The sequence below is a fragment of the Mobula birostris genome, chromosome 10 (assembly GCF_030028105.1).
Source record: "Mobula birostris isolate sMobBir1 chromosome 10, sMobBir1.hap1, whole genome shotgun sequence".
Taxonomy (NCBI): Eukaryota; Metazoa; Chordata; class Chondrichthyes; order Myliobatiformes; family Myliobatidae; genus Mobula; species Mobula birostris.
The window spans coordinates 35,782,072-35,809,231 of NC_092379.1; the positions used below are offsets into that span (position 1 = coordinate 35,782,072).

A 27,160-nucleotide genomic window follows, 5' to 3' on the forward strand; every position below is an offset into this window, starting at 1 on the left:
GGATTGGAGGGCGTGTTTTATGAGAATAGGTTGAGTGAACTTGGCCTTTTCTCCTTGGAGCAACGGAGGATGAGAGGTGACCTGAAAGAGGTGTACAAGATAATGAGAGGCGTTGATCACGTGGATAGTTAGAGGCTTTTTCCCAGGGCTGAAATGGCTAGAACGAGAGGGCGTACTTTTAAGGTGCTTGGAAGTAGGTACAAAGGGATGTCGGGGGTAAGTTTTTCACGCAGAGAGTGGTGGGTGCGTGGAATGCACTGCCAGGGGCAGTGGTGGAAGTGGATACAATAGGGCCTTTTAAGAGCCTCTTGGGTGCATGGAGCTTAGAAAAATAGAGGGCTATGCGCTAGGGCAGGGAGCCCAACATTTTTTGCACTGCGGCCCGGTTTAATATTGACAATATTCTTGCGGACCAGCATTTCTTAAAGGGTTTATCTAACGAATTTAATATTAAACAGACAGCGCATATTTTCCTCGCATGAATATAGTGATAAGTCAATTATCGGGGGAGGACAGGTAAGCTTGAAGTAAGTGTTGAACGAACTTCCAGTAGAAGTGGTAGAGCAGGTTCAATATTATCATTTAAAGAAAAACTGGATAGGTATATGGACAGGAAAGGAATGGATGGTTATGGGCTGAGTGCAGGTCGATGTGACTAGGTGAGAGTAGAGTTCAGCACGGACTAGAAGAGCCGAGATAGCCTGTTTCTGTGCTGTAATTGTTATATGGTTCTGCAAGTCACTTATAAATCAATAGCATCATAACATTTTAAGTAACGTTTGGATGTTAAACACACAGCACGTATTTTCCCCGTATGAACAAATAAAATCATTGCAACACACCAATATCGCTGAATCAGTGGGAGACCTGAGCTTGTTTCCCTGCAACAAGACGGTCCTATCACAGGCTGATGGGAGACAGCGATATTCAAAGGGGGTTCCTTATGTCCAGTCTATTCAGCAATTTTGTTTTTGTTGCATTCATTGCAGAGATATTTTGGAAATGGAGGCACGGATTTCAGTGCTTTCATGGCTATCTCAGGATATTTAGCCTTGACTTTGATCCAGAATGCTGGCAGAGATGTTATGTCAAACATACTTTTCAGCCCGCCGTCATTTGCAAGCTCAAGCTGATCTTCTTCCCGCGCTGACATGGATGACGTGCGGGTAATGACCTCGCGTGTGTTCAAGCTGAACAGGGCGCGGCAGGGAATGAGGAAAGGTGCAGCAACTCCTATCGCCAAAACATGTCGTTTCCTCGCGGCATGGGACCAGTCCGCAGCACGGTGGTTGGGGACTGCTGCGCTAGGGAAATTCTAAGCAGTTTCTAGAGTAGGTTACCTGGTCGGCACAACATTGTGGGCCGAAGGGCTTGTAATGTGCTGTGAATTTCTGTGTTCGGAAACATGTGGTTAAACCTCCCAGCCCTCTCGTGCTTTCCCACTTATTTCTGCCTGCTCTGCTTACCGGACCTGCCTGTTCAGTGAGTTTGACATAGAATTCTGAGTTAACACCTGCTACACTAGTATTCTGTGTCCCAGCCCTGCTGCCTCACCAGCTTAAACCCTCCCAAAGTGCTCGAGCAAAGATATGGATAAAAGGGACGCACAGAGGCGGTTTCCAATAGTGCAAGAGTCTGGGACCAGAGGGCACAGCCTCAGAATAGAAGGACGTCCCTTTACAGCAGAAGTGAGGAGGAATTTCTTTAGCCAGAGGGTACTGAATCGGTGGAATTCATTGTCACAGACGGCTTTGGAGGCCAAGTCATTGAGTATATTTAAAGTGGAGGTTGATAGATTCTTGATTTGTGAAGGGCGTGAAAGGATACGGGAGGAGGCAGAAGAATGGGGTTGAGAGGAAAAATAAATCAGCCATGATGGAATGGCAGAGGAGACTCATAGAAACAAAGAAAACCTACAGCACAATACAGGCCCTTCGGCCCACAAAGCTGTGCCGAGCATGTCCCTACCTTAGAAATTACTCCGCTTACCTATAGCCCTCTATTTTTCTAAGCTCCATGTATCCATTCAGGTGTCTCTTCAAAAACCCGATCGTTTCCGCCTCCACCGCCGCCTCTGGCAGCCCACCCCACACACTCACCACTCTCTGCATAAAATAAACTTGCATTGAAACATAGAAAACCACAGCACAATACAGGCCCTTCAGCCCGCAAGGTTGTGCCGAACATGTCCCTACCTTAGAAATTACTCGGCTTACCTGTAGCCATCTATTTTTCTAAGCTCCATGTACCTATCCAAAAGTCTCTTAAAAGACTCTATCATATCTGGCTCCACCACCGATGCCGGTAGCCCATTTCACACACTCACCACTCTCTGAGTAAAAAACTTACCCCTGACATTTCCTCTGTACCTACTCCCCAGCACCTTAAACCTGTGTCCTCTTGTGGCAACCATTTCAGACCTGGGAAAAAGGCTCTGACTATCCACATGATCAATGCCTCTCATCATCTTACACACCTGTATCAGGTAACCTCTCATCCTCCATCGTTCCAAGGAGAAAAGGCCGAGTTCACTCAACCCATTCTCATAAGTCATGCTCCCCAATCCAGGCAACATCCTTGTAAATCTCCTCTGCACCCTGTCTATGGTTTCCACATTCTTCTTGTAGTGAGGTGACCACAGTACTACAAGTGGGGTCTGACCAGGGTCCTATATAGCTGCAACATTACCTCTCGGCTTCTAAATTCAGTTCCATGATTGATGAAGGCCAATACACCGTATGCCTTCTTAACCACAGAGTCAACCTGCGCAGCAACTTTGAGCGTCCTATGGACTCGGACCCCAAGATCCCTCTGATCCTCCACACTGCCAAGAGTCTTACCATTAATACTATATTCTGCCATCATATTTGACCTACCAAGATGAACCACTTCACACTTATCTGGGTTGAACTCCATCTGCCACTTCTCAGTCCAGTTTTGCATCCTATCAATGTCCCGCTCTAACGTCTGACAGCCCTCTACACTACCCACAACACCTCCAACCTTTGTGTCTCAGCAAACTTACTAAGCCATCCCTCCACTTCCACTTCCTCATCCAGGTCATTTATAAAAATCACGAAGAGTAAGGGTCCCAGAACAGATACCTGAGGCCAACCTCCATGCAGAATATGACCTGCCTACAACCACTCTTTGCCTTCTGTGGGCAAGCCAGTTCTGGATCCACAAAGCAATGTCCCCTTGGATCCCATGCCTCCTTACTTTCTGAATAAGCCTTGCGTGGGGTACCTTATCAAATGCCTTGCTGAAATCCATATACACTACATCTACTGCTCTTCCTTCATCATTGTGTTTAGTCACATCCTCAAAAAATTAAATCAGGCTCGTAAGGCTTGACCTGCCCTTGACAAAGCCATACTGACTATTCCTAATCATGTTATACCTCTGCAAATGTTCATAAATCCTGCCTCTCAGGATCTTCTCCATCAACTTACTGAGGTAGGACTCACTGGTCTATAACTTCCAGGGCTATCTTTACTCCCTTTCTTGAATAAAGGAACAACATCGGCAACCCTCCAATCCTCTAGGACTTCTCCCGTCCCCGTTGATGATGCAAAGATCATCGCCAGAGGCTCAGCAATCTCCCTCGCCTCCCACGGTAGCCTGGGGTACATTTCATCCGGTCCTGGCGACTTATCCAACTTGATGCTTTCCCAAAGCTCCAGCACATCCTCTTTCTTAATATCTACATGTTCAAGCTTGTCAGTCTGCAGCAAGTCATCATGACAATCACTAAGATCCTTTTCCATAGTGAATACGGAAGTAAAATATTCATTTAGTACCTCTGCTATTTCCTCCGGTTCCATACATACTTTCCCACTGTCACACTTGATAGGTCCTGTTCTTTCACATCTTATCCTCTTGCTCTTCACATACTTGTAGAATGCCTTGGGGTTTTCCTTAACCCTGCCTGCCAAGGCCTTCTCATGGCCTCTTCTGGCACTCCTAATTTCCTTCTTAAGCTCCTTCCTATTAGCCTTATAACCTTCTCGATCTTTAACATTGCCTAGCTCTCTGAACCTTTTGTAAGGTTTTCTTTTCTTCTTGACTAGATTTATTACAGCCTTTGTACACCACGGTTCCTGTACCCTACCGTAACGTCCCTGTCTCATCGGAATGTACCCATGCAGAGCTCCACACAAACATCCCCTGAACATTTGCCACATTTCGTCCATACTATTCCCTAAGAGCATCTGTTTCCAGTTTCCTGCCTGATAGCCTCATATTTCCCCTTGCTCCAATTAAACGTTTCCCTAACTTGTCTGCTCCTATCCCTCTCCAATGCTATGGTAAAGGAGATAGAATTATGATCACTATCTCCAAAATGCTCTCCCACTGAGAGACCTGACACCTGACCAGGTTCATTTCCCAACACCAGATCAAGTACAGCCTCTTCTCTTGTAGGCTTATCTACATATTGTGTCAAGAAACCTTCCTGAACACACCTAACAAATTCCACCCCATCTTAAACCCCTTGCTCTTGGGATACGCCAATCGATATTTGGGAAATTAAAGCCTCCCATCATGACAACTCTGTTATTATTACACCTTTCCAGGATCTGTTTCCCTATCTGCTCCTCGCTATCCCTGTTACTATTGGGCGGCCTGTGAAAAACACCCAGTAAAGTAATTGACCCCTTTCTGTTCCTAACCTCCACCCAGAGAGACCCCGTAGACAATCCCTCCATGGCGTCCACCTTTCCTGCAGCTGTGACACTATCTCTGATCAACAGTGCCACGCCCCCAACTCTTTTGCCTCCCTCCCTGTCCTTTTTGAAACTTTTAAAACCCAGCAATTGAAGTAACCATTCCTGTCCCTGAGCCATCCAAGTCTCTAATGGCCACCACATCATATCTCCAAGTACTGATCCACGCTCTAAGCTCATCCGCTTTGTTCACAACACTCCTTGCGTTAAAATAGACGTATCTCAAACATTCGGTCTGGGAGCATCCTTTCTCTATCACCTGCCTATCCTCCCTCTCGCACTGTCTACAAGCTTTCTCTATTTGTGAGCCAACCCCCTCTTCCCTAGTCTCTTCAGTTCGGTTGCCACCCGCCAACCATTCTAGTTTAAACTCTCAGTAGCCTTAGCAAACCTCCTTGCCAGGATATTGGTCCCCCTCAGATTGAAGTGCAACCCGTCCTTTTCGTACAGGGCACACCTGGCCCAAGAGAGGTCCCAATGATCTAGAAATCTGAATCCCTGCCCCCTGCTCCAATCCCTCAGCCACGCATTTATCCTCCACCTCATTTACCACTGACATCTCCTCTGTACCCACTCCCAAGCACCTTAAAACTATGCCCTCTCGTTCTAGCCATTTCAGCCCTGGGAAAAAGCCTCTGACTATCCACACAATCAATGCCTCTCATTATCTTGTTCACCTCTATCAGGTCACCTCTCATCCTCCGTCGCTGCAAAGAGAAAAGGCCGAGTTCACTCAACATATTCTCATAAAGCATGCTCCCCAATCCAGGCAACATCCTTGTAAATCTCCTCTGCACCCTTTCTATGGCTTCCACGTCATTCCTGTAGTGAGGCAACTAGAATTGAGCACAGTACTCCAGGTGGGGTCTGACCAGGGTCCTATATAGCTGTAACATTACCTCTCGGCTCTTAAACTCAATCCCACGATTGATGAAGGCCAATGCACCGTATGCCTCCTTAACCGCAGAGTCAACCTGCGTAGCAGCTTTGAGTGTCCTATGGACTCAGACCCCAAGATTCCTCTGATCCTCCACAGTGCCAAGAGTCTGACCATTAATGCTATATTCTGCCATCATATTTGACTCGATAGCCGAATTCCGCTCTTGCGTCTTATAATCCTGGTTCCCTCTTGGCTCGGGTCACCTTGCCATGGAAGAGATCCCAGTGATGCTGTCTGCTCTGCACCCACACTTTGTACATTTCAGCCGTCCTGCCTTCCTGTTTCTAAACTCGCTCGTACATGGCAGAAGGGGTAGTCCAGCGATTACAATATACTAGCACTTCTTCTTTACAACTTATCTATTGATCTGTAAATCTCTGTTGCAGGACCTCATCTCTCTCCTTGCGGATGATCATTGGTGCCAGTGTGGACTATGCCTTTTTATCATGGGGCAAAATACATTCTGAGCGTCGCACAAATCAGATCGATGATCTTTTCTTCAGTCTTGCTTCGTGAAGTTCGGGGCTGTGAATGAACGTTTGCATTTTCTGCTGGTTTTTTTTAGGTGTTGTCTGAAGCCTGTGGCCAAGAAATCACAGCAAAGCACATGCTGCCGACGGTTCTCCAGATGGCAGGCGATCAGGTGGCAAACATTCGCTTCAACGTGGCTAAATCATTGCAGAAAATAGGACCGGTTTTAGATGCCAGGTAAGTATTTGAGTTGGGGCTTATAACCCGGCCTGTGGAGAATGTTTCACCTCCAGTTTGGAATGGAAATTGAGACGCCACTGTGGTGGCGTTTAGTGATGGAGTCGCACCGTCTTTTGTACCCACAGGTCCAATCCGGGCAAGACCACCGTCTCTGCCGGTCCCATCGTCCCAGGTTCTCAACCTGGGGTTCATGGACCCCTAGCGTAATGATCCATGGCACCAAAATAGTTGTGCACCCTTGCTCTAAACCTTTCCTGCCCGCGTACCTGTCCTTATTGAAGTTGTTAATGTGCCTGCCTCAACCAGTTCCTCTGGCAGCTCATTCCATGTACTGCGTGGGGGAGGGGCATAAACTTAACCCTCAGGCCTCCCCCTCCCCTGTGGTGTTTGCCTCACTTTCCTGCTTGACCTTGATCCTTTGGTACTCTTAAATGATCTTCTTCTCTATCCAGAGGTTAAGGCCATAAGACACAGGAGCAGAAACAGGCCCTTCGGCCCATCGATACTGCACGGCCATTCTATCATGGCTGATTTATTATTCCCCTCAATCCCACTCGCCTGCCTTCTCCCCATTTTTTTTAAAGAAAGGACATCCTCGCCAAGAACATTTAGTGGCCCGTTGCTACCCTCCAAATTACCTGTTTAAGGTCTCTCCACTGCCTTTGTATTCCAAGGACCTCATTTTACTACAGCTTTCCCAAGCAATGCGCAATATTCCTTTTTGTAAGGTTGTAAGACTGACCTTGCACACTTGGTCTCTCATCACCCACGCTACCTGAGGAACTCCAATCAACTGGCCTTTTAAAAGGGTCCCCCGTGTCGGAGGTGTTGTTTGCCCCTCGAGCAGCTGCTTCCCAGTTTACCTTCTCCTATTCCTGCCTAACACCGTTGCAATTAGCCCTTCTGCACCTCAGCACCTTCACCCAAGGATCAGTTTTAATCTGTAACCATCTTAAAACTGAGGGAATTACAATTATGGCTGAAAATTTGATCATCTGCCCGGCTCATTTCCTCGTAAGCTGTGTTACATCGCCATGCCAACTTGGAGTGTCTGCATACTGTCTGGTGTTACCCCACTAGACACAGTTATCAATTTTGACCCATTGAAGCCTCTGGCGCTCAGGAAGTTCCATTCAGTACAGGGGAAGTTGAAATCAGCCACTCAGTGACCCTATTTTTAAGTCTTTCCGTGACTGGGGTTGAGGGGGATAATGAATTGGCTGTGATGGAATAGCAGAGTAGACTCGATGGGCTGAATGGCCTGATTTTGCTCCTGTGTGGCATGGTCGTATCTGCCTGTATATCTGTTCCCCAGCTCCCAGTGGCCTTTTGGGAGCCGAACACAGTAATTAAACCATTTTGTTCGTGTGTCATGCAATATATGTCGTCTGCATGGACTTCTGTGAGACCTTTGACAGCATCCTGCACGGGAGGCTGGTCCTTATTGTTAAAACTTCTGGCAAGCTGGCAACGTGGGTTAAAAGTTGGCTGAGGATGGTGGAGGGTGTTTCAAGCAAAGCTTGGGTTCTGGATATAGTCAGTTGAACTGTATAGAAGCATGCCCTCTTGTCCATTACATCTATACTGACAATCACTCCTTGCTATAGTAAACCCACTCAGCCACACTAACTCCACATCCCTCTGTCTTGCTCACTGAACCTGTAGAACAGGTCCATTGGCCCACAATGTTGTGCCAAACTAATTCTTCCTTTTCAGTCCGGACGAAGGGTCTGGGCCCGAAACGTCACCTGTTTATTCATTTCCATAGGTGCTACCTGACCTGCTGAGGTCCTCCAGCATTTTGCGTGTGTTGCTCTGGGTTTCCAACACCTGCAGACTTTATAAATAAAGCAGCGCCTCATTGAACCGTGTCCTTTTGCCCGCACGTGGCCGATATCCTCCATTCTCCGCACGTTCATTTGCCTGTCTAACAGTGTCTTAGATACTTCAATGCTCACACAAAACGCTGGAGGAACTCAGCAGGTCAGGCAGCGTCCATGGAAATGAATAACCATCGACGTTTCAGACCGTGACCCTTCTGTGGATCATAAACACTTGTTTCATACCTGCATCCAGTTCCACCAGACCTGTCGGTGTGTTCCAGGTACTCAAATCCTCAGCACATCTTTGAGCTGTTCTCTTCTGGCTCTTACATCTCAACTGTGAGCCGTCTGTCTTTGCCTCAGAATTTTGTAAACTTCTATCAGCTCGTCCCTCCCTCAGACTCCATCACCCTGGAGAAAGCAACCTCTCCGGTAACATCTGCAGTACCAGCCAGCATGTCTTCTGTACCTTTTTCAGACCCTTTAAACGGGAGACCAGAGCTGAATTCAGTACTTCAAATGTGACTGAACCAGAGGTTTCTCACAGGCAACGTCCTGTAAACACCTTCTGCACCTTCTCTAAAATCTCCACCCTTCTAAAGGGGAGGCCAGAGCTGAATTCAGTACTCCAAATGTGACGTAAGCAGAGGTTTATCACAGGGAATGTGGTCGCACAACCAGGACTTGTGATCTGCACCGGCTGCACACATGACCGTCCACCATCTGCTCCCACGGCATCGCGTGACCCTGATCAGGTGGGGGGTCTTAAGCAGGTGTTGCACCTTGCCCAAGGGTGACCTGCAGGGCTGCGGAGGGAAGGAGCGCCCTACACCTCCTTTGGTAGCGACGTATCTCCACCCCGCCAACCCGTCCGGTGAACGATTTTTGTGAAATTGTGCATTTGTGATTTGATTGGAATTTGTGTGGAAAGCAATAACAGATGGATTGCATTAAAAGGAAGTTTATGCATTCAGTGCCCCCTGTCTTCAACGGCATAAAAATGCGGCATCCAAATTATTCTCCTTTTGCATCCACTAACCTAAATGAGCTCAGCTGCAGTTTGTGACCGTACTCTGCTAGTTGAGCTCTGACCCGTATCTGGCCAGTGAACGATCAGTTGTGGTAGTGGGAGCCTGCGTGAGAGGCAGAAAGAGGAGATTTTAATCTGGGTAGTATCCAGTACCACTTTGGATTTAAGTGAATGTGCTGCTGTCTTGTTTTGAAGGTCACAGGTACTAAAAATTGCTTTTAAATCACAGCACTTTACAGAACAAGTTCAAACCAATACTGGAGAAATTGGGTCAGGACCAAGATATGGACGTAAAGTACTTTGCGCAGGAAGCCATGACTGGTAAGTTGTGGCTTTGGACCCAGCTCGGTACGAGCATAAGCATTCTCCCTTCAAGCAGTTGTGGCCTGCATTGTCCTAGAGTCTGTCACTGGGACTCTGAAGATGAGCACAAGACAAGATGGGTGTCTGCTGGGTTCCTGCTGTGGGGGCACTGATGGTAGAAAAGGCTCTTTAAGCTAAAGATGTGTGCTTTGTAATCTGCACATGTAACGAGTGAGGGTCGGGGAAAAACATGCAGTCCTCAGCACGTTCATTAAAGGGGATAAAACACAAATTATGGATTCAAAACTCTGAACCAGCAAGAGGGTTATTCGAGGTGCTGGAACGATGCTGTGATATTTGGAACTGTTTCCAGTTAAAGGGATTTACTAATTGTTCAGAATTATAAACCTTGTTATAGAGCCAAGCATGAAGTTCTCAGTTCTGTCTCTTACTTGCCTCCCTGTTTCTGTAAGCTGAATATTTTAAGAACCAATCCAGAGTTTTGAGTACAATCCTCAGTAAAGAGTTCTGTGTTTATATTAGGTGATTCTTAGGGTTTAGGAACGGGTGTTAAAATCTAGTGCCAGACATCCCACCCTACAAAAACTCATTTCAGGGAGGTAGCAGTACGATATGGAGAGCAAGCTGTTGCCCCATGTAGCAAGCTCCCCGTCTGCACGCACCCAAAGGAATGGCAGATTGAGTTTGGTACCAGGAGCACCACAGGAGTTGTCAGTCAGCGTAGGACTGCCTTAGGGACTCCAGCTCCGGGTTTACTCCCGAAGCCTTCCCTGTGAGTGGGTACAGCCGCAAGGCAGCAGAGGTTTGAGATCAGAATTTTCCTTCTCCTCGATGAGCTGACGAGTCCCATCTGCCCGAATAGGTCTTGAAGCAACAGCAATTAAGAGTTGGCAATTGTATGAATTCACTTGCAATATTTTAGAAATGACATACTCCATCGCTGGAATTCCCACAAGTTATCGTCATAGCTTACAGATAGATGCGTGTTCTGATTATCTTCAGCAGCGTTCCCATTTTGTCTCCGTTTAATATCTAATCTGCACATTTTCCTTCTTATCTAGTGCTTGCCTTATCGTAGAAAGGAGTGAAGAAACGGCCCTCCAGACTTGCAACGAGATCTGCCACTGACATCTTTGAAAACCTTCTTCACTCTCTCTTTGTACCGTATAGGAAAAAGGCAAGTTATGTCACATCCGGAGTTTCTCCAGTTGGCGGACGATTTCCCTCCACGCCTCTCTGACGGAGTGGGGAACCGCGTACGAGGCAAGTTACAGCAGTGGTTTGCCATTGCCTTCTGCCGGGTGAGTTTCCAAAGAGATCACCAGCTCGTAACCCAGCATGGATGGAAAGCGTGCAGGGGAGCCGGCTGGATTCAAACTCGGGGTGACGCCACTACAGCATCAGCCGGGTCAGCCTACTGTATGATATGGGGACTACTTTATGTTGTAGTAACACATCGTTGCATGCGCTATTAGGCGCACATTGATACGTATGTGTGTGTTCTGCATCGTTTTCTACTGGTAAAGAACCATGAAACTTCGCTCCTGTCTCCAGCATTTTTATTAATAGCATTGTTGTGTAGCCAGGCCACATACACAACACTCTTTAAAGAATTACCCCTGGAAATGTAAACGTCTCGTACATAGTGTCACTGGATTTTAGCTGCCTTGTAGATTCTAGTTCTGCAGTCTTTCTGCTGTCTCAATTTAGCTTGAGATATCAAGCTGTCTACTCCCCCTAATTATTTTCATTGACTGTAGTGTACCCAGTGGCATTGTGTATCCGATGGGTTTAACTGTTAACAAGGATGTGAGGTTATTAGCTTTGCTGCTCTGTCGACAGTCACTTGTATCCAGTATGCCTCCTCCTCCTTTCCCAAAACACCCTCGCTTGTATTCCCAGCATCCAGTGGCAAATGCTCGAATTAAAACTGAAGATGTTGTCCAATCTGAAACTGTTCTCGGATGGGGTGGCAGAGGAGGGGCCCACGTTGGATGGGCCTTGGCTTGGGGAAGTGGTCCACATTAATGGGTCCTGACCCAGATGTAGGAGAGGATTTCGCATTTGATGGGGCCTGGTGAAGGGGTGGGTTCCACATTGATGGGTCCTAAGGTGGGGCCCACATTTAATGGGGCCTCATGTGTCTGCACTCATTGTCCCCACGTTGCTGAATGATGTGCTATAAGTTTTGACCTACCTCAATTTCCCTTTTAATCTTTTTTAACATTAAAAGAAAGAGTGCCCGTTAGACAGTTATTGAAATAACTTTCAATGCCGACCTCATTATTCCAGTGACTTGAACAGCAGTGCCAGTGGATGCTGTGATTACCTGATGGTTTGGTTAGGCAGCCATTGCTTCTGTACGTACTAGTTAAAGTAGATTTTTCAATAGCTAAGCTTCTCTTCCCGACCAGAATTACACAATATTGTATCATTCCAGTGGTCTAGTCACATTTGGGATGCCATTTCAATATTGCAAATCACGTAATTTAATCTCTGTTAGCTTTTTGAATGATTTTAGAGATTGTGTTAGGCACGTTTAACCTGTTACCAGTGGACGTCTTTCTCCTAATTTGTATATTACATCATTCTTTTGACTGCTTTAATTAATAAAGTGGATTAAGGTAAACGCTGCTTCGTGTTGCACACCAGAGAGGTGCAGGATTTACCGCCTTGCGACTTTTGCGTAGCAGAAACTCGTAAAAAGCATGTCATGTGTTTCGTTTCCTTTTAATTTTTTCCCTCTGTTACATTTCTTTTTGAGGTAGCTTTCTGTGCTGTTCACTGGGTTTAGACCAAAGTCTTGCACACAAATCAGAATTAGTCACTGAAGATTTAGTCAACGTGGAGAGACAAGTACAGCAGGGGAACAGGCCCTTCACCTCTTCTCTCTGGCGTCTTCTCTCTTCATCTCTTCCTAACAAAAGCCCCAAGCCCAACCTTAGTGTCCCTCACCAGAGAAACCTCCCCTTAATCATAAGACCATAAGATGGAGGAGTAGAAGTAGGCCCATCAGCCCATCGAGTCTGCTCTGCCATCCAATTCTTCCAGTCATCCCCATTCCCCTTTCCTCTTCATGATGCCCTGGCTAATCAAGAACCTATCTATCTCTGCCTTAAATACACCCAATGATTTGGCCTCCACAGCCACCTGTGGCAACAAATTCCACAAATTTACCACCATCTGACTAAAGAAATTTCTCCGCATCTCTCTTCTAAATGGATGTCCTTCAATCTTGAAGTCGTGCCCTCTTGTCCTAGACTCCCCGAACATGGGAAATAACTTTATCATATCTCATCTGTTCAGGCCTTTTAACATTTGGAATGTTTCTATGAGATCCCCCTCCCCTCATTCTCCTGAACTGCAGGGAATACAGCCCAAGAGCTGCCAGACGTTCCTCATACGGTAACCCTTTCATTCCTGGAATCATTCTCGTGACTCTTCGCTGAACCCTCTCCAATGTCAGTATATTCTTTCTAAAATAATGAGCCCAAAGCTGCACACAATACTCCAAGTGTGGTCACATGAATGCCTTATAGAGCCCCAACATCACATCCCTGCTCTTTTATTCTATACCTCCAGAAATGAATACCAACATTGCATTCGTCACGTTCACCACCAACTCAACCTGGAGGTTGACCTTTAGGCTATCCTGCACAAGGACCCCCAAGTTCCTTTGCATCTCTGCATTTTGAATTATCTCCCCATCTAAATAATAGTCTGCCTGTTTATTTCTTCCACCCAAGTGCATGGCCATACACTTTCCAACATTGTATTTCACTTGCCACTTCTTTGCCCATTCCCCTGAACTATCTAAGTCTCTCTGCAGGCTCTCTGTTTCCTTCACCTATCTTGGTATTATCGGCAAACTTAGCCACAAATCCATTAATCCCATAGTCCAAATTATTGACGTACATTGTAAAAAGCAGCAGTCCCAACACCGACCCATGGAACTCCACTGGTAAGCGGCAGCCAGAATAGGATCCCTTTATTCCCACTCTGTTTTATGCCGTTCAGCCAATGCTCCACCCATGCTAGTAACGTCCCTGTAATTCCATGGGTGCTTATTTTGCTAAGCAGCCGCTTGTGGGCACTTTGTCAAAGGCCTTTTGAAAATCCAAATACACCATGTCTACTGCATCTCCTTTGTCTACCCTGCTTGCAATCTCCTCAAAAATTTGCAGTAGATTTGTCAGGCAGGATTTTCCTTTCAGGAAGCCATGCTGGCTCTGGCCTATCTTGTCATGTGCCTCCAGGTGCTCTGTAATTTCATCCCTAACAACCGATTCCAACAATTTCCGAACCACTGATGTCAGGCTAGCAGGTCTGTAGCTTCCTTTCTGCTGCTCCGACCCTTCTTAAATAGCAGAGTAACATTTGCAACTTTCCAGTCATCCAGTACAATGCCGGAATCTATCGATTCTTGAAAGATCATTGCTAATACCTCCGCAATCTCTCCAGCTACTTCCTTCAGAACCCAAGGGTGCATTCCATCAGGTCCAGGAGATTTATCCACCCTCAGGCCATTAAGTTTCCTGAACACCTTCTCAGTCGTAATTTTCACTGCACATACTTCACTTCCCTGACACACTTGAGTGTCCGGTATACAGCAGATGTCTTCCACTGGATTCTAATTCTCTAGATGTTCCCACACTCTGAGACTTCCACCTTGCATTGTTATCTCTGCACCTCCTTCCAAAAAATGTCAAACCACCTGCCCAATGTCCTGTTTAGTGAGTAACAATTTTTAATCGCCCAAAACACTGCTGCCTTGTTCTAACATGCACCAAGACCTTTCATCCATCTCCTCTGTCCTCACCAAACAACCCAAACACCTGGTTAAACAACATTTCAATCTTGAGTCTCGTGCTTCCAATCCCGTCTCCTGTTTCTGCATCCTCTCCCACTCCTACAATTCACCCCAGCCCCAGTCTCTGCACCTCCAATTCCAGCATCTTGTTCAACCATGACTTTAAGCACTCTGCTATTGATGACTGTGCCTTTAGCTGTCTGTGTCTCAAGCTCTGGAATCCCTTCCCAAAACCTTTCTGCCTCTCTCCCCACCTCTGTGATACTCCTATGAAACTTCCCATCGACCAAACTCTGGTCACTTGTTCTAAAATCTCCTTTCATGGCCTGGTCTCAAATTGTATTTGATGCTGCTGCTACGAGAGTCTCAGGACCTTTTGCTGTGTAGCTGTCAGTTCCAGTTCCGTCATAATTCACCTTTAGGCTCATAGGCCACTACAGCACAGAATCAGGTCCTTTGTCCTGTCCAGTCCATCCCAAACTATTATTCCACTTAGTCCCAGCTGCCTGCACCTGAACCTTGCCCTCCGTACCCCTCCCATCCATGTACTTATCCAAATTTCTCTCAAACGTTGAAATCAAACCCTTATCCACCACTTCCTTTGGCAGCTGATTCCACATTTGCACCACCCTCTGATTTAAGGTTCACCCTTAAGTATTTCACCTTTAACCTATGACCTCTAGTTCTCGTCTCACCCTGCCAGCATAGGAAAAGCCTGCTTGCATTTATCCTATCTACATCCCTCATAATTTTAGATACCTCTATAAAATCTCCCCTCATTCCCCGACACACCAGGGAATAAAGTCCTAACCTATTCAACCTTTCCCTATAGCTCAGTTCCTCAAGTCCTGGCAACGTCCTTGTAAATTTTCTGTGCGCTCTTTCAATCTTACTGATATCCTTTCTTTCAGTAGGTAAACAGAACTGCACACAATACTCCAAATTTGACCTTACCTTTGTGAAAGATTGTTTCTTTACATTATAAACACCAATTGTGTTTTTATCAAACGTATCTGAAAATGACTTCAGGCATATTACTATCTTTACCTGCTTTTTATTAATTATTTTGGTCAGTTTCCTCTTTTGTGTTCCCAAGTCAGGTGGGTGTCACTTAAATGTTCCTTAGGCCAAATGAAAGGAGTTGAGGGCAATTTATACTTCTGCATTGAATTAATGGCACAGGTACGGCGTAGCCGCGTACCCTACGCTGTAGCCTGACGTACACCTCCCCAATAATGTAACCACGCGTTGCGGTCACGCAGACAGCAACAACTGATTGGTTGGCTTGATAGCATCGCATTTCCTCCTATGCATTTCTGGTTGCTTCTTGTCTCTCAGTGGCCGGACAAGCACAGAAAATTCACCCTCCTTCTGCCTCAATCCATTCAATGCTCGTACACACCATCTCCTCCCACGTCTTCCCTCCTTTCTACCTTGCAGTAACTTCAATAAAAGTAACTCTTGTTCAACATTTATTAGCTCCAACTGCAACATGATGCGCTCAGTTTCAGTCGCCACTGCTTGAAGTACACGAAGAAACTCAACACAGTGGCATAGAAACCCCATCGCCAACTAGCGTTTTGGCGGTGAATTGCAGAGCGACGCGGACACACCAGTGCAGAAGTATAAATGCTCACAAGGGCATAGACCACTTGCGTAGGCTACGGCATCAGCTACAGGTTAGAGCCGACGCAGAAGCATAAATCAGCCTTAACGGTGGGGCGGGTGGAGAAGGGACGAGGGGAGGCCAAGTCAGTCAGATGTGGCAACTATTCACCTGTCTCTCTGCTGAGTGCACAGATTGTTCTTATTAGCACTTGTTGATGTGGAAATGTCTTTGGTACCATAGTATTAAATGGGAGTTGAATTCCAAAACAGTCCAATTGGCTCAACTAATCTGTCTCAATGTTTTGCCCCCCACCCCATATAAGAAAATAGTACTGATCATATTTACCCAATCAGCTGCTATATGACTTTAGACTTGTTTCCATCATGCACCTGTCCAGTCTTTCAGCTGCAACTGTGAACTGTGAAAACAAATTCCATGGCTTCTCCAATATCTCCGGTCTTTTGTTTGAAGTTTCTTGCATTTACTGCTGTATCCATGGGCCTTTGCAGTGGATCTCATGACTACTACTGGTCCATCTTTGCAACATTTGAGAAAACACTGTCATTGCAGCACACTGGGTTCCCTTTGTCCTTACCTACCAGCCCACGAGCCTCTGTATCCAGCACATTACTCTCCAAAACTTCTGCCATCTACAGCAGGATCCTACCACTAAACACATCTTCTCCCTGCCCCCCCCACTCTCGCTTTCTGCTTGTCCACTCATCCCTCCCCACTGATCTCCCTCCTCCACTTATCCCTGTGAACTGCCCCTAGACCACCTCTCTCACCACAATTTAGACCCTTAAACAGTCCTTCCGTGTGAGGCGATAGTTCACCAGCAGGTCTGCCTGGGTCACCTGCTGTAACTTGGTGCAGCCTCCTCTACATTGGTGAGATTCGGCGTAGATTGGGGTATCAAATATTTGAGCACCTTCACTCTATCTGCCACAAAAGGCAGGGTCTCCCAATGGCTATCCATTTCAATTCAACTTCCTATTCCCATTTTGGCAGGTTGGTTGTCTCCTCTACTGCTCTAAGAGGCCACACTCAGATTGGTGGAGCAACATCTCATATTCGATCTGGGTAGCCTCCAGCCTAATGGCACAAACACCGAGTTCTCCAACTTCCAGTAATCTTTCCCCACTCCCTCCTTCTCTCTGTTTCCAGCCCTCATGCTGACTCCTCTCTTACCCTTCTCTTCACTTCCTCTGGTTCCCCCCTCCTCCTTCCCTTTCTTCCATGGTCTCTATCAGATACCCTGTTCTCCGGCCCTTTACTTCTTCCACCTATTACCTCCCAGCCTCTCACACCCCCTTCCCCCTTCCCCCTCACCTGGTCTCGCCTATCACCTTCCAGCTTGTACTCCTTCCTGTCCCCGCACCACTTTATTCCAGCTTCTGTCCCCTTCCTTTCCAGTCTGTCCTGATGAGGGGTCTGTTTATTCCTCTCCAGAGATGGTGCTTGACCTGCCGAGCTCCTGTGTTAGTGTGACCTGTGCTGTTCCAACAAGAAAGATTCCAGTTTCAAGGTCACTCAAGTTAAGAGCAGTGGGGTAATCAGGTTGTTCTCACTGAATCCTGGTCTTCATTGGTGTGTTTTCTTGCGGGGAGTGCTGTTGGAGAGAAGTGGAAACACACTAAATAAGGAGAAGTATGTGACCCAGCATGGAGCAGTGTGCAGGGGAGCCGGCTGGATTCGAACTGGGGACCTTTCGTCCCCAAGTCGGACTCTGATGCCACTACACCACCAGTCGGGTCACTGGACTATAGATGGGGAAATGCAAGCAGACTTTTTCCACTGAGGTTGGGTGGGACTGCAGCTCGAGGTCATGGGTTGAGGGTGAAAGGTGAAAAGCTTAAAGGGGAACATGAAGGGAAACTCAGAGGGTCATGAGAGTGTGGAATGAGCTGCAAATGCAAGTGGTGCACGCAGACATCCCACCCTGCAAAAACTCATTTCAGGGAGGTAGCACCATCAATTTGCGAGAGACTCCTGGAACTTCCGGGAGAGGTGGGATAGCTGCATAGAGTAGCTCCTTAGCAGCTAGCCGGCTAGTTTAAATAACGTTAGTTATGATAATGAATGAATGACACCTGTTAAACTCACCTCAACATGTCTTTTACAGTCTTAACCCACCATGGGCAATAGAAAGGTCACTGTTACAAGCAGTGCAGCGAGCAACACTGTCATTATTTTGACCCCTGTTAGGCAGGGGTACTCTTTAGTGTAGTCTGGGGTGAAGTACGTTTTATATTTTCTTTTTGCTTTTTGTGGAACACTCTGCCATCCATCTATGCTCTCTCCCTGCGCCCCCTCTCCCCTCCCACCTCCTCCCTCCACCCTCTCCCCTCCCCCTCTCTCCCCCCTCCCCCATCTGTGTGTGTGTCTCTCTCTGTGTGTGTCTCTGTGTGTGTGTGTGTGTGTGTGTGTGTGTGTGTGTGTGTGTGTGTGTGAAAAAAATCCATTTCCAGGATATTGTACATAATTTGCAGCCATCAGGGAGCCGCTGTCAATGTGCGGGTGACTCCTGGAACTTCCGGGAGAGGCGGGATGTCTGTGCATGTGAGCTCAATTTCAACATTTAAGAGTAGTTGGGATGGGTACCTGGATGGCAGTGCTGTGGAGGGCTATGAACCCAGTGCAGGTTGATGGGAGTAGGCAGCTTAAATGGCTTTCTATGAAGTAGATCAGCCTGGGGCCTGTTCCTGTGTTGTATGACCTATGGAAGGCTATCTTAAGTATGAAAAAACAGTTCCAAGGGAAGCCAGAGACAGAATCGGATGCACCTTAGCTTTGGCAGAGTTTGCATGCTATTACTTCCTACAAGGTGAAACCTAACATCATAAATGGCTGAATTAAGATGAATGCCTTTTATGTACACTTTGAAAGGCAGAATAAAATTATACATGTGTAATTCCGTGCAGCATCTTATATCTGTCTCAGAGGCCGACATCTGAACAGCTTTCCAGAGGGTGAACGCTGACAAAGCTTCAGGCCCAATGGTGCACCTGGCAAGGCACTGAAAACCTGTGCCACCCAACCAACCGGTTCTATAGGGAATGTATCTCATTGGCACTGAAAACCTGTGCCACCCAACCAACCGGTTCTATAGGGAATGAATCTCATTGGCACTGAAAACCTGTGCCACCCAACCAACCGGTTCTACAGGGAATGAATCTCATTGGCACTGAAAACCTGTGCCACCCAACCAACCGGTTCTACAGGGAATGAATCTCATTGGCACTGAAAACCTGTGCCACCCAACCAACCAGTTCTATAGGGAATGAATCTCATTGGCACAGAAAACCCGTGCCACCCAACCAACCAGTTCTATAGGGAATGAATCTCATTGGCACTGAAAACCTGTGCCACCCAACCAACCAGTTCTATAGGGAATGAATCTCATTGGCACTGAAAACCTGTGCCACCCAACCAACCAGTTCTACAGGGAATGTATCTCATTGGCACTGAAAACCTGTGCCACCCAACCAACCAGTTCTATAGGGAATGAATCTCATTGGCACTGAAAACCTGTGCCACCCAACCAACCAGTTCTACAGGGAATGTATCTCATTGGCACTGCACTCACCCTTGCACCAGCTGGTCAACAACAATGCCTACGTCAGCCTACTGTTTATTGATTATAACTCAGTGGTCAACACCATCATTCCTTCATTACTGATCAACAAGCTTCAAAACCTGAGCTCCTGTACCTCCCTCTGCAACTAGATCATCGACTTCCTGATCGGGAGATCAAAAATAACATCTCCTCCTCCAAGACAATCATCAAAGACTTATTGTAACTTATTTATTTTGTTTTCTGTATTGCAGCCACAAACAACAAATTTTACAACATGTGCCAGTGATAATAAACTTGATTCTGATTTTATAATGAAGGTCCACGAACAATGCATCATTATGCATTTTAAGTACTAGTTATTTTGAAATTTGTAGCAATTTACTGTCTTTGGGCTGTACTTTTTCAACTTTGCACTTTAAAATTGCTGCAAAGCAGCTAATTTCCTGTCATATGAGACAGCATTAATAGACCTGGTTATGGTGTCACTGGAGACTTTGCTCCAGGAGGTCATCATGCCCTTAACAATAAGTACTGTAGAACTGGTGAGTAAGGCGAACAGATTGAAATTACAAATGAAGCTAGTATGTGGATCCAGACAACACCAAGGAAACTCCAGTCCTTGTATCTATTCAAGAGACTGCAGAATGGATGAGCAAAATTACCACAGTACGATGGTAGAAAGAATACATTTTCCAAAATCCCACCTCTTTCTTCTTGAGGTTCCCCTCAACTGGAAGGAAGTAAACATAATCCCACTCTTTAACAAAGTTGGGAGAAGACAATTGCAGAGAAAATACTTAAAGCCTATCATTGAGTGAGTGGGAAGAGCACATTTAAAAAAGTAGGACTGATCAGAATTGGCGTGTAACTTGTTCAAGATTGCTGAGAATTGATGAGGAAGACAGCTATGCTGCTCATTAGACTTTCAGACCTTGAATAAGGTGCCACAGAAGAAATCATAAAGCACATGGGATTGAAGGAAATATTCTTGTGTGCGTTGAGGATCAGTTAATAAACAGAAAATAATGACTAGGAATAAATAGGTCACTTTGAGATTGGGAGGTTGTTGACTAGTGTTGCAGGAGTTGATGTTGAGCTCTAATATTCAGTCAATATCAATGATCTAGCTGAGAGGGTTTACAGTAATATACAGTATCCATGTTTGCTAATGATACCAAGTTGGGGTCTGATGATGCAGAGAAGTTTTAAAGGGATGTACACACAAAATGCTGAAGGGACTCAGCAGATCTATGGGAATAAATAAACAGCCGATGTTTTGGGCCAAGACCCTTTATCAGGGCTGGAGAGGAAGGGAAAGATGCCAGAATATGAAGGGAGGAGTAAGGGAAGGAAGACAAGTTTGAAGGTGATAGGTGTAGACAGGTGGGTGGAGGAGGGGTGAGGGAGAGAGGAAGTAACAAGCTTAGAGATGACAGGTGGAAAAGGTAAAGGACTGGAGAGTGGACCATGGGAGACAGGGAAGGAGGAAGGGCACCAGAGGGAGGTGATAAACAGGGAGGAGAGGTAGTAAGAGGCTAGAGTGGGGAATGGAAGGGGCAAAATTACCGGAAGTAATTCAAGTAAGAGAAATCAATGTTCATGCCATCAGCTTAAAGACTACTTAGTTGGAATACGAGGTGTTGCAGTGTGGGATAAGGGAACAATGAGGGTTGGTGGCAGTGGTTGGGAGATCTCCAGAGTCGGTGAGGTTGCTGGTGGTGTCAGAGACAATATCCTGATGGTCCCAAGTGAGGTCCTTTTCAAGGGGTCAGTAAGAGGAGGTGTCCAGAGAATTAACACTTGGTCCCAAGATTCACAAAGCTGAATGGTTGGGTAGGCCCATTGTTTCTGCCTGCTCTCGCATCCACATACCACAACTCCATTTTATCCCTCTTGTTTCAGTTGCGTCCCACCGACATCTGCAAGTCACCTTCCAGCTTCTCACATCATTCCCCCCTCCCCCATCCACTTGGTTTCACCTATCACCTTCAAGCTCGGTCTCCTTCTCCTCTCCCTACACTTTTATTCTGGCATCTTCCCCCTTCCTTACCAGTCCTGATGGAATGTCCCAGCCTGAAGCATCAACAGTTTATTCATTGTTGTAGCGTGGACGAAATCATCAGAGAGACAGAGTCACTGGTAAGTACAAAGCAGCCTCTTTATTCGACACAAGCTACAGCAGGCATCTTACGGACGGAGACACCTTCCGCAGAAAGGTCTGCTAGCCCAATGCGGGCTCAATATTTATATGCTAAACACAAAGGCAATCGCTACTTAAAAAGTTATAGACAATGCTATCTTTTGAGGCTACATACAAAATATCACACCATCCTTTCCTTCTGACGCCAACATGTCTGGGTTGGTATCGACAGCCTTTAGGAATGTAAATTAAGTCTACGATACATTTATTTGGCATTTCCCATGCTAACATAGAAGACAATTAATATTTATAATGCATGGATAATACTGTCTTCAAAACTACAGCATCAGGTCAAACTACGGCGCCAGAAGCATAGGAAGTGCATTGTCAAGTAGAAGTCTGGTGGCCAAAGTCACTTAAATGTAAACAAATCATTACCCCCAAAAAATTCACTCTAACATTCATTTCCATAGATGATGCCCGACCTGCTGAGTTCCTCCAGCGTTTTGTGTGTGTTGTCCTGGATTTCCAGCATCTGCAGTATCTTTTGGGTTTTAAATGGATTCATGCAGGTTATGTGAATCTGCAAGGTCACAGCTGATAGAGTGTAATGTGGAAAAGTGCAAGAGGAAATTTGGTAGGGAAAATAGAAAAGTAGAGTAGTTAAATGATGAGAGACTGTAAGGAGTTGGTGCTCAGAGTGACCTGGGTACCAGTGTACGTGAATCACTGATGCCAAAATACAGCAAACAATTAGAAAGACAAATGGTTTGCTCGTCTTTATTGAAAGAAGAAGGAGTACAAGAATAATAACATTCAAGTGCATTTATATAAATATCTGGTAAGATTGTGCCTGGAATATTGTAAAGAGATCTGGTCTCTTGAGCTAATAAAGGATATGAAAACAAACGAGACTGTAGATTCTGGGATCTGCCAGCAAAAACAAAACTCTGAAAGAACTTAGCTCATCAATTAGTATCTGCAGAGGAAGAATACAAGTTGATATTCCAGGCTGAGACCTTGCACCAGGAGTGGACTGGGTGTGAATAAATGATATACTGTACAGTGGATTCTGGTTAGTTATTCTATCGGTTAATCCAGACAGCCACTTATTTGGGACAACTCTAAATCAACATAAACTAATCAAAAAAATAGCCAGAATTTCCTCACTTATTTGGGACACTATGTTTCTTAACTGGGACGGGAGAGTATTGCCAAACAGTTTCTAACTAGCGTCAGTTGTGTGCACTTGTGTGCCATTAAATACTCCACCGTGCTTAGAGTGAACAGTTTTTAAATATCATCAGCTTGTGTTCAAAAAAGCAGTGGTTTATGCCAGGGATAGTTAGCGAGAAATAAGCAGTAAGACAATTCAGAACTGTTTTTCTCACTACAGTTTCAAGCAGTCAGGCTTGGAGATGCAAGAAATGGCTGGGAATGAAAATGAAACAATTTCACTGCTTCAACAAATTAGAAACCACGAAGAAAGTTAAGATATTGACAATCATCTCGAATGCTACAATGAAAATGAGGATTTGGAGAATGCAACAGTTTCTAACTAGCATCAGTTGTGTGCATGTGTCTGGCCATGAGACACTACAGCATGCTTAGAGCAAATAGTTTTTAAATAGCATCAATTGCGTATGCTTGTGCTATGGTATTCATTTGAGCCTACTGATGCCAAATGACAAAGCAACAATTTTTGACACTACTTCAACACTGATTTTGTTCATTTACAGTCAATCGAAAAGAACAGAGCAGCATACACTGTATGAACTCTGCTGTCGAGAACTATTAGGTGTTATCATAGTACTACAGTTATATTGGTAATATTCTAATTTGTTCTGTATTTATTTAAATACATAATTTGTTACTCAGTTGAACATAGTTAGCCTTTTTAAAACTATTTTCATGAAACTTTGGCGAATTGTGGCAGCCACTTCATTGGGCCAAAATGTACTGATCCTGATGTGTCCCCATTAACTGGAATCCACCATTCTGATAAATGGATGCAGGGTTAGTAAGGTAGAAGATCAGCCACGATTGCACTGATTGGTAGGACATACATGAATAGGCAAAGTGACCTACTTCTGCTTCGATTTTTTTAATGATCTCAAAAGAACGGTCAAGATCAATGAGCCTACCTTCAAAAGTCATATTCCATTAACTGCACCAACAGCCTAATTGACTATTAAATCACCAGTTTTGCATCAGACTATAAATCAGGCCTCATATGTAACATTAGAGTACATCACCTGTTCTATCCATGCACCAACAATTGACCCCCAAATCCAAATCTCACAGGTTACACAAACTGCTCGTTTCAACCAAGATAACCATGTCAACCAGGTGACACTTACCGACAAATTGTATTGCCCCTTGCAGAACAGGATGGTGCAGGGTCAGAAGCACTGGGTGCTTACTAAATGGGATAGGTGGACCACCACAGAATGAATGTATCATGACTGCATTTAGTATGCTGGGCACTGACCGACATGATTCACTGCCAATGGTCACGTCCACTGGATCTTGAGGAAATGCTATGACCTTCTAAAATATACCAGTGCTGCCTGCAAATTATGTGCATGCAGTAATTGTGCCCTGTACCCTAGTTAAGCTTGCAATTCCGGTGAAATTACTGCACATTCTCAGTAAATTTGAACAGTCTTAATATCTCTTACACAACAGAGGACAACTAACTGTGAGTTATTAAAAACAGCTCCAATCTGAGAGAAGCCAAATGCTAAAGATTTGTCACCACATTAAAAGGCAATGCTGTTCTTTCCCTGTTGTTGTAATTGTAGCTGGTGATTTATTTCAGTGAGGACTTTGTGTAAGGCAACCTGCACCTCAACTAGGTATCTTACTGAAGTTCAGAGAGGAGAATGTTCCATAAAGATTCTGGGCGTAAACAAACTTCTGCAATGAGCCTTTCTCCACTTCCCCTCATGTCAGGATGAGTGGCTGTCCCAGCTCTGCTTGGCCCCTGTTATTAGTCACAGAATTGTACAACATAGGGACCTTGTACATTTGACCCATTGTGTCCGTTCTATCAAAGAGCTCATTTACACTAATCTGATTTCCTGTTATAATAATCAATTAACCTAGTAACTTGCACATCTTTTGAGTGTGCCTCAGTAGCAGCACAGCAAGTTCCTAATGGGAATGGATGCATCTGGTGGGATCTCAGAACGAATGTGTAGACTCCACAGACAACACTAGAGATCAGGAAGGAAGCTAATGTTTGTACCAGACCTCCAAGGTAATCAGTTTCTCTCTCTTTGATCCAATACCATTCCCTACTACCATAACACACATCAAAGTTGCTGGTGAACGCAGCAGGCCAGGCAGCATCTCTAGGAAGAGGTACAGTCGATGTTTCGGGCCGAGACCCTTCGTCAGGGTGAACTGAAAGAAGAGCTAGTAAGAGATTTGAAAGTGGGGAGATCCAGAGTGATCGGAGAAGACAGGAGGGGGAGGGATAGAGCCAAGAGCTGGACAGGTGATTGGCAAAAGGGATATGAGAGGATCAACTGTCCAGCTCTTGGCTCCATCCCTCCCCCTCCTGCCTTCTCCTATCATTTTGGATCTCCCCCTCCCCCTCCCACTTACAAATCTCTTACTAGCTCTTCTATCAGTTCATCCTGACGAAGGGCCTCGGCCCGATATGTCGACTGTACCTTTTCCTAGAGATGCTGCCTAGCCTGCTGCGTTCACCAGCAACTTTGATGTGTGTTGCTTGAATTTCCAGCATCTGCAGAATTCCTCGTGTTTGCTCTACTACCATAATACCATTCTCCTCCCTTCCAACCCACCATTACAGCCTTCGCCACAACTTGTCTACTTTGACTCTCCTTCATTATCTTTAAAATTCTTTAAGACTTTTCTTATCCTTACTATGTAATATTATTGCTATTAAATTGATATATTCGACACGTCTCAATAGCATTTTCGAGATTAATCACGGAACATTAAAGCGTGGACACGAGCGGATTTCCAAATATATTACCAGTGTTTGAGGGTCTTGGATTCGGTTCCCGGCCAATGTAATGACGTCAGATCATCAGAACTCAGGCGTCAGCGCAGCGTTTGGGCGAGTCTGCGAGATGTTAATGTAGTGGACGCAATATGTTAGCGTAAAAATGGGATGCAATGGTGTGGGAAGCGGTGGAGTCCAATGACATAGTAGTGGTTACGAATAGGAAGGATGATAAATTGGGGTGCCGATGGTTAATGACCCTACCAAATTGGGCAGAAATACGAATGCGATGTGAAACAGGGTCAAAGACGCTCGGAGAGGGGAGGTGAGCAGGATGAAAGGATTCCCTTATATTTGCCACATTATCTTTCCTCTAGTTTGTCAGTGACCTCTCTCTGCATTATCTCGTACTGATCGGTAAGCTCTTGGTTCTTCTCCAGCAAGGCTTTGCCGAGCTTAGCCGCCAGGATGAGATCGTTATCCTTTTGCCGAAGCTGAGAGAGCAGGTCCTCGATACCGGGGCTACCGGCTGCAACTTCCTCGCTGTAACTCTCCTGGCGGCTGGGCGCCAGCACAGGGAAGCGTTCGTCGAACAGCAGGTTGGCACTGCCGTCGCCCTCAAGCCCTGGAGGTGTTGGCAGTGGAGAAATGGGCAGCAGTCTCGGCTGATTGCTGGCCTGATGGTGCTTGGCCTCCTCAACGCCAAACGAGTGGTGGGGCTCGTCACCCTGCAGCCATAAAGCCGCCATAGTTCCACCTGCGCTGGGCAGATTATAATGGGCTCCGATCCCGGCTCAGCTCACAGATTGCACCGAATCCCATGGACCTTTCTCCCGTGCCCTGGCCGGGGATCAGGATGGCGTGACCCAGTTCCCCTGCTCGCAGCACTCGGTGTCTCGTGTGGTGATATCACGTGTCAGAACGTGATTGAACAGTGTTCGGAGAAATCATCCAGAAACTTCTATGGCAAACGTGGTTGCAGTTGCTGCTGTAAATAAAAGTTCTAGTTCTATTACACTTAAATGAAAGGGTGGGCTGGGGAGTTGGCAGCTGATACCGGCGAGGAGACCAGGGCGTGGTGGCTGAGGCTGGAACAGGAGATGGCTGGACGGGAAGCTGGCTGTGTTTTGCTTGATGCGTGAATGTGGTTTGGAACCTGTTGAGGGAAAGAGAGTGGGGAAGGAACGGAAATTGTTGGGAGGAGGTCGTGTGGGTCCGGTAATGGCGGACAAGATAAGAGGTGGGGTTGAGGGAAAGAAAGTGGAGAAGGAGAGGGATAGAGACTTGGGATCAGAGGTAGGCAGCTGGGGAGAGGTGGATTATTGTGAAGGGAGAAATAAAGGGAATGAGGAGGTAGTGAGGGGTCGGATGAATAATAACCAAGACAAAGGGAATAGAAGAATAAGAAATGATAGTGGAGAAAGCTCTGAAAGTGAGGAAGATGAACAAGCTCAGAGAGGAGGTGTTGTCATAATTAGGTTTAATGAGAA

The 27,160-nt window shown here is 45.9% G+C and overlaps 1 protein-coding gene across 1 annotated transcript in view; it reads left to right on the plus strand.

The window, feature by feature from the left end:
* Positions 1-23,489, plus strand: part of LOC140203580 (uncharacterized) — a 63,216-nt gene extending 39,727 nt beyond the window's left edge. The window contains exons 14-16 of the mRNA XM_072269625.1: positions 6,230-6,372; positions 9,458-9,549; positions 23,431-23,489. Of these exons, the coding sequence (XP_072125726.1) occupies positions 6,230-6,372; positions 9,458-9,549; positions 23,431-23,489 (294 nt within the window). The remainder of the gene's footprint in view (positions 1-6,229; positions 6,373-9,457; positions 9,550-23,430) is intronic.
* Positions 23,490-27,160: the final 3,671 nt, after the last annotated feature.